The following is a 19,441-nucleotide window of genomic DNA, read 5'->3' as shown; positions in this document are numbered from 1 at the left end:
CCAGCTTGTAACCTAGTAACCTGTAACCTAGTAACCAGTAACCTAGCAACCAGTAACTTAGCAAAACAAGTGTACCCACCTCTCTATGCTGATCATCATGATGAGGTACATGCTGGTAACTAACATGACGTTGTCTAGGAAGGCTGACAATGTGCACAGTGATCTCCCGAACACCCAGTCGTTAAAACTCATCGACACTCCCACTGCGGTCATACTCAGGAAACCAACCAGCATATCTGTAATAGTGGAGTTATTATCACATCAGTAATGGAGTTATTATCACACCACATCAGTAATGGAGTTATTATCACACCACATCAGTAATGGAGTTATTATCACGCCACATCAGTAATGGAGTTATTATCACACCACATCAGTAATGGAGTTATTATCACACCACATCAGTAATGGAGTTATTATCACACCACATCAGTAATGGAGTTATTATCACACCACATCAGTAATGGAGTTATTATCACACCACATCAGTAATGGAGTTATTATCACACCACATCAGTAATGGAGTTATTATCACACCACATCAGTAATGGAGTTATTATCACACCACATCAGTAATGGAGTTATTATCACACCACATCAGTAATGGAGTTATTATCACACCACATCAGTAATGGAGTTATTATCACACCACATCAGTAATGGAGTTATTATCACTCCACATCAGTAATGGAGTTATTTTTATGTAAAAACGTATGACAATTTGGTTGTGTGTGCTAAGTTTTGTACAAAACTTAGCACACATATCGAGGGTAAGATAAGAAGATACAAATACATGCAACAACGTAGTAGTAGTAACTAGTAACCTAGTAACCAGTAACCCAGTAACCATTAACCAAGTAACCAGTAACCTAGTAACCAGTAACCTAGTAACCTAGTAACCTAGTAACCTAGTAACCTAGTAACCAGTAACCAGTAACCTAGTAACCAGTAACCTAGTAACCAGTAACCAGTAACCTAGTAACCAGTAACCTAGTAACCAGTAACGTAGTAACTGACCTGCAACAGCAATGTTGGCTATCAGGAGGTAACCTAGTAACCAGTAACCTAGTAACCAGTAACCCAGTAACCAGTAACCTAGTAACCAGTAACCTAGTAACCAGTAACCAGTAACCTAGTAACCAGTAACCTAGTAACCAGTAACCTAGTAACTGACCTGCAACAGCAATGTTGGCTATCAGGAGGTTAGCGTTCTTCTTGAGGGCAGGCTTCGACCAGTAGAGGAAGACGATAATAAAGTTACCGAGCGTTGCCATGGTAGCCATCAGGAACATCACGACGCTCATAAAGAAGCGGATGTCACTGGAGAGGGTTTTATCTGCCATTGCGTGTACTGGAGGTGGTTGAGTTAGTTCAAATTTACAAATTTCTAGTAAGACCCTTACTCCACTCAGAAGCCGGGATGTATTAAGTGCGTCAATAATCAATTGCTACTCGTGAGAGCGTAAGACTAGGTGTGACCTGATAAATCAACAACCTGATATCTGAGGACTTTGAAACCAGACTTACCCCACTCAATATGATCATTTTTAATATTTTGCTGACCAAATTTAGCTCCTACTAGAGCTCCAATCAGAAGCCGTGTTATTTTGATTTTAAGTGCTGTAATTGTTACTTGCAAGAGCGTAAAATAGGATTTGGCCACATTCCTCAACAACCTGAAGTCTGAGGACTTTGAAACTATTCTCTACCTAAATATAGTGATTCTATTCTGCCTATTCTGCCTAAGTTTAGCTCCTTACTCCAATCAGAAGCAGAGTTATTTTGATTTTTAAGTCGCAAAAGCACCAAAAAGGCACCAAAACTTTATCATGTTCAAAATTTTACCCAAGCTAAATTTTTTTCCTGATGGGTCCCTTGAGGTATTTCAAGTCTTAAACCCCACGCGGTGGAAGTTATATAGACGGTAATGTTTTCATATCCTTAATTAATATTATATGTCATGGAATAGGATGCACCAGCACTCTCACTGCACCAGTGTCCAGTACCCTCACTGCACCAGTATAAGTACCCTCACTGCACCAGCACCCTCACTGCACCACTACCTTCACTCACTGCACCAGCACCCTCACTGCACCAGCACCCTCACTACACCACTACCTTCACTCACTGCACCAGCACCCTCACTGCACCAGCACCCTCACTGCAACACTACCTTCACTCACTGCAACAGCACCCTCACTGCACCAGCACCCTCACTGCACCAGCACCCTCACTGCACCAGCACCCTCACTGCACCAGCACCCTCACTGCACCAGCACCCTCACTGCACCAGTACCCTCACTGCACCAGTACCTTCACTGCACCAGTATCCTCACTGCACCAGCACCCTCACTGCACCAGTGTCCACTGTCCAGCACCCTCACTGCACCAGCACCCTCACTACACCACTACCTTCACTCACTGCACCAGCACCCTCACTGCACCAGCACCCTCACTGCAACACTACCTTCACTCACTGCAACAGCACCCTCACTGCACCAGCACCCTCACTGCACCAGCACCCTCACTGCACCAGCACCCTCACTGCACCAGCACCCTCACTGCACCAGCACCCTCACTGCACCAGTACCTTCACTGCACCAGTACCTTCACTGCACCAGTATCCTCACTGCACCAGCACCCTCACTGCACCAGTGTCCAGTACCCTCACTGCACCAGCACCCTCACTGCACCAGTGTCCAGCACCCTCACTGCACCAGTACCCTCACTGCACCAGTGTCCAGTACCCTCACTGCACCAGTACCCTCACTGCACCAGTGTCCAGCACCCTCACTGCACCAGTACCCTCACTGCACCAGTGTCCAGTACCCTCACTGCACCAGTACCCTCACTGCACCAGTGTCCAGCACCCTCACTGCACCAGTATCCTCACTCCACCAGCACCCTCACTGCACCAGCACCCTCACTGCACCAGCACCCTCACTGCACCAGCACCCTCACTGCACCAGCACCCTCACTGCACCAGCACCCTCACTGCACCAGCACCCTCACTGCACCAGCACCCTCACTGCACCAGCACCCTCACTGCACCAGTACCCTCACTGCACCAGCACCCTCACTGCACCAGCACCCTCACTGCACCAGCACCCACACTGTCCCTGGTATAGAACTACTTGCAATGTACCGTGATTTGATTAGAAGTGTTATGCTACCAAACAGTCACATCCCTTTTGTTACCAATGTTATAAGCATTGTGTGATGTAAGGTGCTGTAATAGGTGTTATTAATACTACAAGTAGTAAGATGTAACATAATAGTAGTATAAATAATACAATAACTCTCTAGATACCATCACAAACCCGCCTGAGTGTAACAAAGGCAAACAACGATAGTTCAGTTCTAATACCCTCCTATACACTACCACAGCACCACTACCTTCGCTAATAACCATAGTAACCACCTAGTAACCACTAGTAACCAGTTAGTAACCTAGTAACCACTACGTTCGCTAATACAAGTGGGGATCAGCGTCTTCTACTTTAAAATAGTGTGTGTTTATAATCTGGGGAGGTGACGTCCGCAAATAACCTATCGTCTAGTGTTGCTACTAGTATTTAATAATAATAATAATAAGTTGGCAGCGTTCCAAACTGAAGTTACACATCTAATTGCTATAATCATTAATCATGATACTGAATAATATTATCATTTTATTTCATCAATCAGTTTTATTCCGAAAAAGAGCGCTCAATTGCTGAAAGTTGTAAAATTAAAACTGTAAATGCTAATTCACATTTACGAAGTGATTTGATAAACAATCACCACAAACTGATAAGGGAGTGAGGGGGGGGGGGGGGGGGGGCTACTAATGCAGTCGGAGTAGATTTCAAAATCAGCATCACGACTTTCATACATGATCTCAGACACACAGACCGCCCAACTATTAAGATATCAGATCAGCCGCCCTGTTTGACTCTGAAACCTATCTGATGTGTCTCCAAAAGGAAAAACTGCGGTTAAAATCAAATAGAAACGCCTTGCACTTGCAGAGGACTGCACACATTTCTCACAATGCAGATAATAAGAGAAATTGAAAATTTTATTGACCAAAAGATGATCTCTGTAAAGATAGCATTGAATATATCCATTCTCGAGCCTTTTTAGAATTTCGACCTAATGCAATCTGAACGGAAATTGGCTAAGAGACCGTCAACAGTGAGCCCCCCGGCCCCCCCCCCCCCCCCCCGTCAACAGTGTGAAGTAATCAAAGGATTGTGTATGTTCAGAACATAAGAATGTCCAATCAGGGGTTCCGAAGGGTTCCATTCTAGGACCTCTGTTTTTAAAACTATTTATTAATGGCAAGTCAGAATGCGTATATGGAGGTACAAAAGCAGCAGTATATACCGATGACACCAAAATATCGCGTAAAATGGTGGGCTGGAGCGACCATGAGATCCTACAAGCAAACATATTAAATGGACCGCAATGTTGGGCGGTAAGAATCAAGTTTCATCCCAATAAATGCAAAGTGCTCACTATATCTAACTAAATAAGCGAAAAGGGGATTTTGAGTGTTTCCCCCTGTGAACTTTTTAGTCTGTACCCTAGATGGATCTGCACTAGATTTCGTCCAGAGTAAAAATGATGTTGGGGTCGTTGTTGCAACAGACCTAAAGTGGGAGGAGTACATACTCACCCTCTGTTCGAAAGTTCACGTCTACGTTTAATGAAAAGAACTCTGCGGTTTATTAAGGACCGTAAACAAAAGAAGGCATTCTATCTAGCACTGATTAGAAGCCTTTTTGAAAATTGCAGTGTTGTCTATAGAGGTCAACAATTAGTGTTGCCTTAATTAACAAAGTTGAAAGCATCCAGCGCAGAGCAGTTACGTGGATCCTTGGTGAACAGGGTCATCACTATAATAGTATAATGGCATCGAGTATTTGGCTTGATTGAAAGCCCCTCGTAAGACTAAGGGGAGTGTCTCTAATAATGATTTTGAAATTGCATGTGTTTTTAGATGGAGGTGTTGTTTGTGAGTCTGGGTTAATATAAACTGTACAAGCCATTTCAGTGGCTGTAAGAAAGAGATTGCTCAGCTCTGTGCTCTGTGCCAACCGCAAGAGGCTTCTGAGTGTTTGCCATAGACTATTTTTTTCAAAATTGTCCAAATTTGAACACTGTTTCATTGATTTTGACCACAAATGAATTGATCGACCCGATGAAAGGATTTGAAAAAAGTTCCATTTTTGTCATCACCCGTTATTACCAGTAATAGGTATGTCTCCAGAAATTGTAACATTTACTTTACTTATTTATTTATCATTTGGTATTTTTTTAACAATATTGTCTACGTAATGCCTCATGATGTCGTTTCTTTCTTTTATATCATTGCTGTATTGTGTATCTAATACTTGTGAAAGTTTCAAATCAAATCCGCAAAAGTTCTCACTCATTCTACTCCCTGTCCCAGACCGAACACCTAAAGTGCATTATAACTGCCGTTTATTTATAGGATCCACAAACCCTGGAGGTTTATTCAGTAAAACCAGTAACCTAGTAACCAGTAACCTAGTAACCAGTAACCTAGTAACCAGTAACCTAGTAACCAGTAACTACCGTTACCTACCGTTTAATTATAGGATCCACAAACCCTGGAGGTTTATTCAGTAAAACAACGGAAACTAAATATGAGCCGTGAGCTGTGAGGGGGAAAAACTAAATATAAATATGAACTGTGAGCTGTGAGGGGCAAAAACTAAAGATAAATATGAGCTGTGAGCTGTGAGGGGGAAAAACTAAATATAAATATGAACTGTGAGCTGTGAGGGGCAAAAACTAAAGATAAATATGAGCTGTGAGCTGTGAGGGGGAAAAACTAAATATAAATATGAACTGTGAGCTGTGAGGGGCAAAAACTAAAGATAAATATGAGCTGTGAGCTGTGAGGGGGAAAAACTAAATATAAATATGAACTGTGAGCTGTGAGGGGCAAAAACTAAAGATAAATATGAGCTGTGAGCTGTGAGGGGGAAAAACTAAATATAAATATGAGCCGTGAGCTGTGAGGGGCAAAAACTAAAGATAAATATGAGCCGTGAGCTGTGAGGGGCAAAAACTAAAGATAAATATGAGCCGTGAGCTGTGAGGGGGAAAAACTAAATATAAATATGAACTGTGAGCTGTGAGGGGCAAAAACTAAAGATAAATATGAACTGTGAGCTGTGAGGGGCAAAAACTAAAGATTAATATGAGCCGTGAGCTGTGAGGGTGCCGGATGCGTGTTTTATATTTAAATATTAAGTATCTAGGTACTTATGTAGGCATTTGCAGGCTACAAGATAAACGCTACAATCAACGCGTTACTACTAGTTACTACAGCTGTCATGGCTCTCCTCTGATAATGAACTGCAGATTATGTTGCTAAAATTGACTCACCTCACTTGGTTCAAGGTGTTCTCAAACTGTGATAAGACACGGTACTGAGGGTTCTCAAACTGTACTGGTCGAGGTTATTGTGGGCAGCAGAGCTTCTTGGACACTGCCGCTGTTACAAGTTACCTGGTTTCAAGATGGTTTCGCGTCGTGGGCTGAGATGATATCTGCTTTGATCGTTGGTTATTCGAACATCGTGCAACATAAGCTGGCTAACTAACCCATAATATTACAAAATAATATTACAAAATAATATTACAAGATAATATTACAAAATAATATTACGGAGTGGTTTAAAATTAAAAGTTGTATTATTGCCTGTTGCGAGCATGTTGTCTTGACAACAGGTTTCCTGGGTTGCAGAATGGTCAATATTAATCATTCGCTAAGAGCTCGGCAGAGCAGAAATCACGAAATGACAATAATTTTCTGAACGCGACAGTTCTTTAGAAAATGACAGTTCTTTAGAAAATACAAATTTAGATTAACTTACTAGATGACCCTTTAGATGTAGTTGAGTATATTGCGAGCATGTTGTCTTGACAACAGGTTGTCAACCCAAAATCACAAGTGTTTACCCTGCTGGTCGCGGAATGAGGATAATGATATCAAGAAGCAGTTTAATTCACGCGTGCAGACTATTGTCACCTAGTTAACTACTATTGATCATGACTGAAGTAGGGAGAGTGAGTGAAGGAACTGCCAAGTTGAATCATTAGGTAACTGCAGTTTTATGAACAATGTGCTAATATCATTTGGTCACATCTTTGTGCCAGTTAAAACTAGGACCCGCGACCAAATATTTTGGGTCCTAGTTACTTTAGACTGTCTTACTCCACGAAAGTCGCCCCTTGCATTCCAAATTTACATTCCTCATTGCTAGAATTCATTCATTAATGAATCTCCTTGCACCATCTTTGAGATCTATACTCCAGGTCTTCTCTCCTTGCACCATCTTTGAGATCTATACTCCAGGTTCTCTCTCCTTGCACCATCTTTGAGATCTATACTCCAGGTCCTCTCTCCTTGCACCATCTTTGAGATATATACTTGAGGTCCTCTCTCCTTGCACCATCTTTGAGATCTATACTCCAGGTCCTCTCTCCTTGCACCATCTTTGAGATCTATACTCCAGGTCCTCTCTCCTTGCACCATCTTTGAGATCTATACTCCAGGTCCTCTCTCCTTGCACCATCTTTGAGATCTATACTCCAGGTCCTCTCTCCTTGCACCATCTTTGAGATCTATACTTCAGGTCCTCTCTCCTTGCACCATATTTGAGATCTATACTCCAGGTCCTCTCTCCTTGCACCATCTTTGAGATCTATACTCCAGGTCCTCTCTCCTTGCACCATCTTTGAGATCTATACTTCAGGTCCTCTCTCCTTGTACCATCTTTGAGATCTATACTCCAGGTTCTCTCTCCTTGCACCATCTTTGAGATCTATACTCCAGGTCCTCTCTCCTTGCACCATCTTTGAGATCTATACTCTAGGTCCTCTCTCCTTGCACCATCTTTGAGATCTATACTCCAGGCTCTCTCTCCTTGCACCATCTTTGAGATCTATACTCCAGGTTCTCTCTCCTTGCACCATCTTTGAGATCTATACTCCAGGTCCTCTCTCCTTGCACCATCTTTGAGATATATACTCCAGGTCCTCGCTCCTTGCACCATCTTTGAGATCTATACTCCAGGTCCTCGCTCCTTGCACCATCTTTGAGATCTATACTCCAGGTCCTCTCTCCTTGCACCATCTTTGAGATCTATACTCCAGGTCCTCTCTCCTTGCACCATCTTTGAGATCTATACTCCAGGTTCTCTCTCCTTGCACCATCTTTGAGATCTATACTCCAGGTTCTCTCTCCTTGCACCATCTTTGAGATCTATACTCCAGGTCCTCTCTCCTTGCACCATCTTTGAGATCTATACTCCAGGTCCTCTCTCCTTGCACCATCTTTGAGATCTATACTCCAGGTCCTCTCTCCTTGCACCATCTTTGAGATCTATACTCCAGGTCCTCTCTCCTTGCACCATCTTTGAGATATATACTTGAGGTCCTCTCTCCTTGCACCATCTTTGAGATCTATACTCCAGGTCCTCTCTCCTTGCACCATCTTTGAGATCTATACTCCAGGTCCTCTCTCCTTGCACCATCTTTGAGATCTATACTCCAGGTCCTCTCTCCTTGCACCATCTTTGAGATCTATACTCCAGGTCCTCTCTCCTTGCACCATCTTTGAGATCTATACTTCAGGTCCTCTCTCCTTGCACCATATTTGAGATCTATACTCCAGGTCCTCTCTCCTTGCACCATCTTTGAGATCTATACTCCAGGTCCTCTCTCCTTGCACCATCTTTGAGATCTATACTTCAGGTCCTCTCTCCTTGTACCATCTTTGAGATCTATACTCCAGGTTCTCTCTCCTTGCACCATCTTTGAGATCTATACTCCAGGTCCTCTCTCCTTGCACCATCTTTGAGATCTATACTCTAGGTCCTCTCTCCTTGCACCATCTTTGAGATCTATACTCCAGGCTCCCTCTCCTTGCACCATCTTTGAGATCTATACTCCAGGTCCTCTCTCCTTGCACCATCTTTGAGATATATACTCCAGGTCCTCGCTCCTTGCACCATCTTTGAGATCTATACTCCAGGTCCTCGCTCCTTGCACCATCTTTGAGATCTATACTCCAGGTCCTCTCTCCTTGCACCATCTTTGAGATCTATACTCCAGGTCCTCTCTCCTTGCACCATCTTTGAGATCTATACTCCAGGTTCTCTCTCCTTGCACCATCTTTGAGATCTATACTCCAGGTTCTCTCTCCTTGCACCATCTTTGAGATCTATACTCCAGGTCCTCTCTCCTTGCACCATCTTTGAGATCTATACTCCAGGTCCTCTCTCCTTGCACCATCTTTGAGATCTATACTCCAGGTCCTCTCTCCTTGCACCATCTTTGAGATCTATACTCCAGGTTCTCTCTCCTTGCACCATCTTTGAGATCTATACTCCAGGTCCTCTCTCCTTGCACCATCTTTGAGATCTATACTCCAGGTCCTCTCTCCTTGCACCATCTTTGAGATCTATACTCTAGGTCCTCTCTCCTTGCACCATCTTTGAGATCTATACTCCAGGTTCTCTCTCCTTGCACCATCTTTGAGATCTATACTCCAGGTCCTCTCTCCTTGCACCATCTTTGAGATCTATACTCCAGGTCCTCTCTCCTTGCACCATCTTTGAGATCTATACTCCAGGTTCTCTCTCCTTGCACCATCTTTGAGATCTATACTCCAGGTCCTCTCTCCTTGCACCATCTTTGAGATCTATACTCCAGGTCCTCTCCCCTTGCACCATCTTTGAGATCTATACTCCAGGTCCTCTCTCCTTGCACCATCTTTGAGATATATACTCTAGGTCCTCTCTCCTTGCACCATCTTTGAGATCTATACTCCAGGTTCTCTCTCCTTGCACCATCTTTGAGATCTATACTCCAGGTCCCCTCTCCTTGCACAATCTTTGAGATCTATACCCCAGGTTCTCTCTCCTTGCACCATCTTTGAGATCTATACTCCAGGTTCTCTCTCCTTGCACCATCTTTGAGATCTATACTCCAGGTTCTCTCTCCTTGCACCATCTTTGAGATCTATACTCCAGGTCCTCTCCCCTTGCACCATCTTTGAGATCTATACTCCAGGTTCTCTCTCCTTGCACCATCTTTGAGATCTATACTCCAGGTCCTCTCTCCTTGCACCATCTTTGAGATCTATACTCCAGGTTCTCTCTTCTTGCACCATCTTTGAGATCTATACTCCAGGCTCTCTCTCCTTGCACCATCTTTGAGATCTATATCACTGTGAGCATATTTTAAATTTTCAGGACTTCGTCCCCTAAATTGGCACAGCAAAATCATGCTTGATTTATCATTTTACATTGTTAGATTTAATCCTGAAGGCAAATTTCCTGAAATGTTTCCGAGAGACTAAAATTCGCATAACTAATTTGAACCACACTTATTTCGCAAGAGCTGCTGGTAGGCCATGATAAACTAGTATGCATTAAAACTGTACTATTTAAACCGTATTATTTAAATCATTCTTCAAACTTGTGTTTGAAAATGAATTCTATTGCGTGAATGTTCAATCCTAACCGCACAAAATTGTATGTTGCCTGCACATTAAAATTTTTTGACGCAATCAGAGGAACAGTTGTCATGGTGACCAGAGGAACAGGGGCCAATTCGAAATTGTGTACGGGGTTTGGAGATGCAGCTATTAATCGTGTGCTGGACGTGACGAGATGCAGCTATTAGCCGACCTGCGTTATAGTGCTTACAAAGTTATGAGATCAACAGCTTACAAAAAAATATGATTACAAAATGGTGGGGGTACCCTGGCATGGCGGTCACATAAGTGCGCCGTTCTAAAGCCGGGGTTAGTGGTCCATTTACCAGTACTGCTCGCAACCTCGCTAAATTAATCACTGAAACGTCAAAATGTCAGGGCCCCCAGCATGGTCACCCTGACAACTAACTAAACCTGACATGGCACGTGGCAGATGGACTGATTGAATACGTTTGAATAAGGTGGAAGTCGCTCTGTTGGTACTCCTAAATGCACGTTTCCATCTGTGTCAGGCTTTGCACCCGCCGACTACAAATTTCACATATTAGCACGGGCGGCAGTCGGCACGTTGCTCCTTAGCAATTGATTGATCCGCTGCACGCTCAAAAACTACACCTTCATCTTGTTCTAGCTGATGGTAAATAAATACTGATAGGGAGAATCTGACTGGTCACTATGACAACTGAATAAGAATTATAAACAAGTTCGGGAGTATAATTATACTACTACTAACTTTAAATTACAATATTACTACTAGTTGCCACTTGCCATGGTCACTAGCTAAAAATACTACTACTAACTTTAAATTACAATATTATAATATTACTACTGTACAATGGTCAGACCAAAGGACAAGGGTTCAACTGTAAAGGCTGGGTAACTCCTAATAGGGAAGGGTTATTTAAACTCCTGTAATAACCTGTCCATGTGCTTGATGCTGTTTGGTCACGTGTCAAATTAAATCATAGGATTAGGTTAGTCTACACAGGTTAGCTATAGATGTGATACTGATAGTCTATACATAAGGAGGTCATAAAGCGAGGACTTCATAAAGTTTGTACTGTAGGGCCCAATCTTGCAGACACAAGATAATTATACCGTATCTTGCGAGGCGTTGCCAGTTTTTTATTGGGTTCAGGAAAACTTACAAATGTGACGAACAAGACCGGGGGGGGGGGGGGGGGGGGGGGGGGATGGGGGGGGGGGAGGGGCCGGGGTCGGTTGTAAGGTTCATATACATAAAACCCTAAATCTTTTTGTTGCACTCCTACGCTCTTGGAAAATCCCGCTTGGGTGGGTATTGAAAATGAGAATATTGTCCGCAGTACTGCTGACTTCTCTATAATCAGGGATGGGTCCTTTTTCAATGTCATGATTATTGGATTACAAGATAAGGCTAGAAACTAGCATAGAAAGTGGCCTCACAATCTGCTTGCTCAGCTTTGACGCCATCTAGAAATAATGTAATCATGTCACCTGATGGCCAAGCCCTCTGCCAAAAATTTCGTCATAACTACTTTTATTCGGAGAACATGTGAAGAGTGTAGGAAGAGGCGGGTCCCGGTGCCTGCTCTGTTGTTAGGTACCACCTGCTGGTGTGTTGTGAGCGAGCTGACTGGAGAGAGCATGCTATCAGCCCGCCTACCACGTGACCACCACGTGACCACACCACGTGCTAGTCTAAATAGGCGGCGGTTGTGTTATTGAATTGTTGTTTTGAGTATTACGATAAGTACAAATATGCAATAACTAGCACACTTACGCCCGTCATGGGCCTTTATCATCCGGGGAAATTCGAATTGCCGAATTGTTGGCTTTGCTCCAACTTTTAGAAGTTAGAGTTAGTGGCGACGCCCCTTAAAGTTACGTTGTTACCATGGTTACTAGCTAAGTGACTTTGTCATTCACCAGAATGTAGACTAAAGATAGTTAGGCTTATTAAGAGAAAAAATAGGAGAATATCAAATGTTAGGCTAAGAAAAGGAAGGAGGAGAACACTAATTTAAAATATACTTAAAAATTTGAAACGGATTAGTCTAAATTTGCTTTCTGAAATATTGAATATCTTCATTCTAACGTCAATGTTTTAAAAGACGAGTATGGGGGGAGCAAAGCTTGTATTTATTCCTAAAAATTTAAAACTTGAGTTATGATAAAAATAAATATCACCATCGTGTTCACTTGAAGCAAAGTAGGCACGATTAATTACATCACCATAGTTACAAAGTAGGCACGATTAAGCAAATTCGAGCAGGTTTATTAAATGACAGAATATTCGAGAGCTCTGAAACGAATTCAAATCTGGGTGAGAACTGCTTACTATCCGCCAAAGAAAAATTGAAACCCTTAAACTAGGAAACTAGGTTAAACATCAGCCGTGTGCGAACTTACCTTTCTGTAGGAATGGAATATATAATATTAAAATATATATATAATATCTTATAAAGAATATATAATATTCCATAAAATATAAGACATATATTATATATCTCATATTTTGTAGGATATTAATTCTCCTACCTCTAGCTCTATAACTGCATTCTGAAATCTTTAACTGAAATCTTTAGCTAATGATGGATATTTTCATATATGGATAAATACAGTTAACTTTTCATAAATATGGCCCTGAAATTATCACCGCATTTTGTTCCAATTGCTTTAGCAGTTTTAAGAGAGGGTTAATATCTAAATCGGTTGGGTTATTAACCCCCCTCCCCCTGTTATTTCAGCGGTAAGCAAAGTAGTCGAAGGTTACCATGTTAAGTGGTTGGTATAAATTCAATTCAATTCTAATATAAAATTTTACTGCTACTGGAGGGGGGGGGGGGGGGGGGTGGTATGAAAATCCGGACAGGGGGAGGAGGGTGGTGGTTTATGAAAATCCGGACGTCCGGAAATTTTGGCAGAATCAACGAAAAAGTCCCATTTATTTCAACTTTGGTCCCTGTAATTTGAACGAGTACTTAAATGTACTTAAATGTAACTGTGCTAAACTTGTTCGACACTAAATGTACTATTGCATTGTCTATTTTAAGTAACTACACATTTTATTAACAATGAATTTGAGTTGGTTTTATTTGCACTCTTAAAAGTAGCTGGAAATCCGCACGTCCGGGGGAGGGGGGTGGTTTTGAAAATTCGGACACACCCGGACAGAAGGAGGGGGGGTGGTCTGAGATGGCCCCTAAGCGTAGCTGTTGAAATGTATTGTCTTGATCAGAAAGATTACATACTCCTAAAAAAGTTTATTTCATGAAAACCTCCTTAATATGTCATTTTCGCGAGCAAAACCCTAGTTTTAATTTGATTGGCCTAGCTGGACATGGAGGTTACAGGCCATTTTCTTGAACGAGGTACAAGAAGGGTACTAAAAGAAATGCCACGAGTTCTCCACGGTTTCGACAGTTTTTGGCTATTTGGTAAACTGTTTAAACGTTATATATACTAGCAGGAACCCGTCAAACCTTTAAGACTGGTGTCAAGGCTCTTTTGTGGCCGGATCAGTTTCCTACCCTAAAGTCTCCCAGTAAAAATAATTATTACCTATTTAATTCGCGTTTTTGACACCACTTGGGGGTCAAAATTTTGGGTACTAAAATTCTTATTCCTTGGCCGATTTTCGATTTTTTCATGCTGATTTGAAGGCCATTAAAGCATTTGAATCAGTTAAAAAAGTTTCAGTTTTATATCTTGTACGGTTTTTGCGGAAACCCGTGTTAAAGTTGATGCCGTGGTGTCAGTAAAATGGTGCGGATAAATAAATATATATATATATCGTCTCGCTTTATATATAGTAAGATATTACGCAGAACTACAAGGAAATGTTGCATGGTTACAGGGCATCTCATGTTGGCATGGTTACAGGGTATCTCATGTTGGCATGGTTACAAGGCATCTCATGATGGCATGGTTACAGGGTATCTCATGTTGGCATGGTTACAGGCAAAGTAGGCACGATTAATTACAATATTGCTACTAGTTATCATGGTTACAAAGTAGGCGATTAAGCTAATTCGACAGAATATTCGAGAGCTCTGAAACGAATTCCAATCTGGGTGAGAACTGCTTACTATCCGCCAAAGATTAATTCAAACCCTTAAACTAGGTTAAACGTCAGCCGTGTGCGAACTTACCTTTCTGTAGTAATGGAATATTTAATATTGAAATATATAATATAATATCTTATAAAGAATATATAATATTCCATAAAATATAAGACATATATATTATATATCTCATATTTTGTAGGATATTAATTCTCCTGCCTCTTTAACTGAAATCTTTAACTGAAATCTTTAACTAATGATGGATATCTTCATATATGGATAAATAGTATAATATAATAGTAAATACAGTTAACTTTTCATAAATATGGCCCTGAATTATCGCCGCATTTTGATCCAATTTCTGCGGTAAGCAAAGTAGTCGAAGGTTATCATGTTGAGTGGATGGTATAAATTCTAATATTTTACTGCTACTGGAGGGGAGGGGGTTGTGTTGGAATTTCGGATAAATCCGGACAGGAGGGGGGGGGGGTGTCTGAAATTCCGGACAGGGGGAGGGGGGGGTGGTTTATAAAAATCCGGACGTCCAGAAATTTTGGCAGAATTAACGAAAAAGTCCCATTTATTTCTACTCTTTGATCTACCTGTATTTTGAACGAGTACTTAAATGTACTTAAATGTAACTGACAACTGTGCTAAACTTGTTCGACACTAAATGTATTATTGTCTATTTTAAGTAACTACACATTTTTTTAACAATGAATTTGAGTTGGTTTTATTTGTACTCTTAAAAGTAGCTGGAAATCCGGACGTCCGAGGGAGGGGGGTGGTTTCGAAAATTCGGACACACTGCACCCGGACAGAAGGAGGGGGGGGTGGTCTGAGATGGCCCCTAAGCGTAACTGTTGAAATGTATTGTCTTGATCAGAAAGATTACATACTCCTAAAAAAGTTTATTTCATGGTTACAGGGCATCTCATGTTGGCATGGTTACAGGGAATCTCATGATGGCATGGTTACGTGGCATCTCATGTTGGCATGGTTACAGGGCATCTCATGATAGCATGGTTAAAGGGCATCTCATGTTGGCATGGTTACAGAATACAGGGCATCACATGTTGGCATGGTTACGGAATACAGGGCATCTCATGTTGGCATGGTTACAGAATACAGGGCATCACATGTTGGCATGGTTACAGAATACAAGGCATCACATGTTGGCATGGTTACAGAATACAGGGCATCACATGTTGGCATGGTTACAGAATACAGAGGCACAGGGCATCACATGTTGGCATGGTTACAGTATACAGGGCATCACATGTTGGCATGGTTACAGAATACAGGGCATCACATGTTGGCATGGTTACAGAATACAGGGCATCACATGATGGCATGGTTACAGTATACATCGCATCACATGTTTGATGTAGGCAGGGCGATAGTTGGTTCTCTCACAAGCTCCCCAGATCAAGTTTTATTAAAAATCTTTTCAAATACAGTCAAACTTCTATATATCTCGGGGAAAACGAAAAGTGCACGGTATAGAAAAGAAAACCTGGTATAGACTATAGAGGTTCAAACTATTCCAATCGACAGTATCTGTAGCCTCAATAAAATAACCTGTCAAGCGTATCATATACCCCAGCAGGCCCTTTTAAGCACGTGTTGTACATGTCCTAGTCCCTGGCTCCATAATATGAAAAATATGGTGCACCTCTAGATGAAAAGCTCTAATAAGTCGTATTGTGATGCAATACAGCTCGATATTTACTCTAATCACCGACCAAACGCGTTATGAGCCATGATGAGTCACATTTCTCGCACAACTCGAGCTTATTAATTCAACGTATAGGGAAAACTCAGAGGCACGGTATATAATAGAGGTACCCTGTATAGAGAGGCACGGTATAGAGAGGCACGGTATATAATAGAGGTACCCGGTATAGAGAGGCACGGTATATAATAGAGGTCCAAGATATTCATTATTCAAAACTGAATAAAAATGTTTAGATGATAAATCTCTTCTAAATGATCATTAGAACATAACCTGAAAATCGCTCGCGCAATACAATTGCTCACAAGCAACCTTGACCAGCGATAAATCCGACTAGGAACAATATTTTTCGATGGGTTTAAAAGGGCCAGAACACGGCCCTTTAACAGGAATCTAACGATTTTAAAAGATGGCAAAAAGCTAGAAAAAGTTCAATGTACAAAGTTTCTTGGGGTGATAATAGACGAACAGCTAAGCTGGGAACCACATCTTAATCATTTATCTTTAAAGCTGAACTCCAGTATTGTATCGATTAAGAGAATTTGCAAATTCATTCCCAAATCTGAATATTTGAAACTATACAATGCTCTTTTTATGTCACATCTTAGCTATTGTATAAGTTGCTGGGGTGGGATCCCTAAACATAAGCTGAATAAAATCTTTGCAATTCAAAAACGATGTATAAGACTGCTATTTGGTAACATTCCCAATTTTGATCATAAAGAATACTATTTAACCTGTGCACGTTCAAGAACTTATAACGAACATATGGCTAGCAAGAACTACTGTCTTGAACACACTAAACCGCTATTCACTGAGCAGAAAATTATGAACCTGGAGAATCTGCACATGTACCACACATTTATGGAACTATTCAAAATTCTTAAATTTGATGTTCCCCAGTCGAATAAAGATCTTTTCAAGTTCTGTCCTAGAAATGAAAAACTTCGTCTGATTGTCCCATTACTGCGGTTAGATATCTCCCAACAGAACGTTTTGTACACCTCTACGAAAATTTGGAATGACCTCAGCCCGAAATATGTGATGCTAATGAAGATGGGATAATAATCCCGGGTTCTTCCAAAAATTCAGACTTATCAGCCTCGTCAGGTATTATTAAATCTAACCTTAAAAAGCACTTGCTATCCCTCCAAAATCGAGATGACCCTAATACATGGTAACTAATCTATATTATATCTCAAATTCTACATCCGGTACGGCTCTGCACACATGATATCTCTCTCTGCCATGAAACATGGCTAACCTTTTGAACTATGATCTAAAACCTAAACCTAAACTAAAACTCAACTGGGCTCTCCTGTGTCACCAAACTAGACCAATAAGTAATTTTAGATTATTATATTTTTCTATATCTTACTATATATAAAGCGAGACGATAGTTTTCCGTGCCATTTTACCGACACCACGGCATCAACTTTAACGCGACTTTCCGCAAAAACCGTAAAAGATATACAACTGAAACTTTTTTGACTGGGTCAAATGCTTTAATGGCTTCCAAATCAGCATGAAAAAATAAAAAATATGTCAAGGAATAAGGATTTTAGAGCCCAAAATTTGGACCCTTTAGTGGTGTCAAAAACGCGAATTAAATAGGTAATAATTATTTTAGTCTCTTGAGTCTTGACACCGTTCAGGGTTATATTATACGGGTTCCTGCTAGTTTGTATAATAAGTATATTGACGTAGTGGATGATTGAGGGGGTTTCAAGCACAGGTCACTCTCAAATCCTAAAGATTACTTGAAACTATTAGTAACCATAGTAACCATACTTGAAACTAGTAGTAACCATAGTAACCATACTTGAAACTAGTAGTTAGCATTAGTTATCGGTTAGCTGAGGGAAGACTGGGCTCTCAGATCACGTCATTTTCCGTAAATTCTGTGGAGACTCCTACACATTTTATCAACTAGACAACATAATTTATCTGATCAATATCTTTAATAAATGTAATTTGTCGATAAAAAATGACGCGATCAAAATACAAGAATACACTTGCCCTCATCATTCCGGAAGTTGTTTTTCAAATATGTGTTATTACGCAGAAAACTAACAAGGAGGAACTGCCAAGTGCGACACGCGACTCAACAATTCGTTAATTCTTTATCTGCAAACAATGGAAAATTAATACCTACCGGAAGAATGACACCTAGATTTGCAGAACACTGGGGACTGTTGCCATGAAAAGAGTGCTGAAGAGTGCAAGTCTGCTGCAGACTGTTCCTCCCGAACATGTGTCTCCAATATGCGCTCAGTGGATCCTGATGCTGGACATTTGAAACAGTGCTGTAGTAACCATGGTAATGCAGTGGTAACCATGGTAACAGTGCTGTAAGGCGCCTCCTTGTCCACAAGGTGACTGTATAGTGAAGGTAACCATGGTAACTGAAGGGCGCTTCCCTTTCTCTTATCGGCAGCTGAATACTATGTGAAGGACACGTAACAACGCATGGTATCGGGTGTTACCCTGACGTTATGCGAGATAAGCAACGCACTCGTGTGTATAAATGCCTTCCTCAAACTACACTGCTTTGATTTTCTGCAACGTCGTAAATCCGTTTAGCATTTAGTTTTAGTTATAATGTATTTTAGCGTAGTTTTAGCTTTTTTTGTTGTGTTTCTTTCCGTATTCCAAGGTGAGTTTTATCTCTTTATTAAGTTTTAAAGTAAGTGAAATTATTAAATTATGTAATAAAGTACTATAAATATCATTATGAGTTGGTTTAAACATACTGATAAGTTCTCAAATAACACCCGTACACAGTAGGTATGTGCGGTGTGTAACCATAGTAACAGAGTGTGTGTAACCATAGTAACAGTGTGTGTGTAACCATAGTAACAGTGTATCTGTGTGTAACGGAGGGTATTTCAGGTGCAGAATGTTTAGGGAGCAGGACCTGTGATCTAGGTTGGCTTCAAGACCCCCACTCAAGCAACTGTTACCGCTTCTTTCCCGCCTCTCTCGCCTGGAAAGATGCTAGAAATAGGTGACCTACTTTTGTAATGAACTGCGTATATACTTAGCCACAAATATAGTTAGACTTAAAATCCTTGTCAGCCTAAAGTGCAACACGTTGCTAAGAGCTTATATCTCGATTTTGAGTATGTTTTGAATTTCT

The 19,441-nt window shown here is 41.2% G+C and overlaps 2 protein-coding genes across 2 annotated transcripts in view; one reads left to right on the top strand and one right to left on the bottom strand.

Annotated features, from left to right (window-relative positions):
* The window catches only part of LOC134816918 (transcription activator BRG1-like), a 762,051-nt gene that overhangs the window by 279,626 nt on the left and 462,984 nt on the right, over window positions 1-19,441 (bottom strand). The window lies entirely within an intron of this gene.
* The window catches only part of LOC134825402 (C-type mannose receptor 2-like), a 63,735-nt gene that overhangs the window by 32,770 nt on the left and 11,524 nt on the right, over window positions 1-19,441 (top strand). The window contains exon 3 of the mRNA XM_063837581.1: window positions 19,195-19,309. Coding sequence (XP_063693651.1) covers window positions 19,195-19,309 — 115 coding nt within the window. The remainder of the gene's footprint in view (window positions 1-19,194; window positions 19,310-19,441) is intronic.

Source organism: Bolinopsis microptera, chromosome 1 (assembly GCF_026151205.1).
Source record: "Bolinopsis microptera isolate Bmic1 chromosome 1, MBARI_Bmic_1.0, whole genome shotgun sequence".
Lineage (NCBI taxonomy): Eukaryota > Metazoa > Ctenophora > Tentaculata > Lobata > Bolinopsidae > Bolinopsis > Bolinopsis microptera.
Note: the sequence above shows the minus strand (reverse complement) of the source record. Positions and strands in the feature narration are given on the sequence as shown.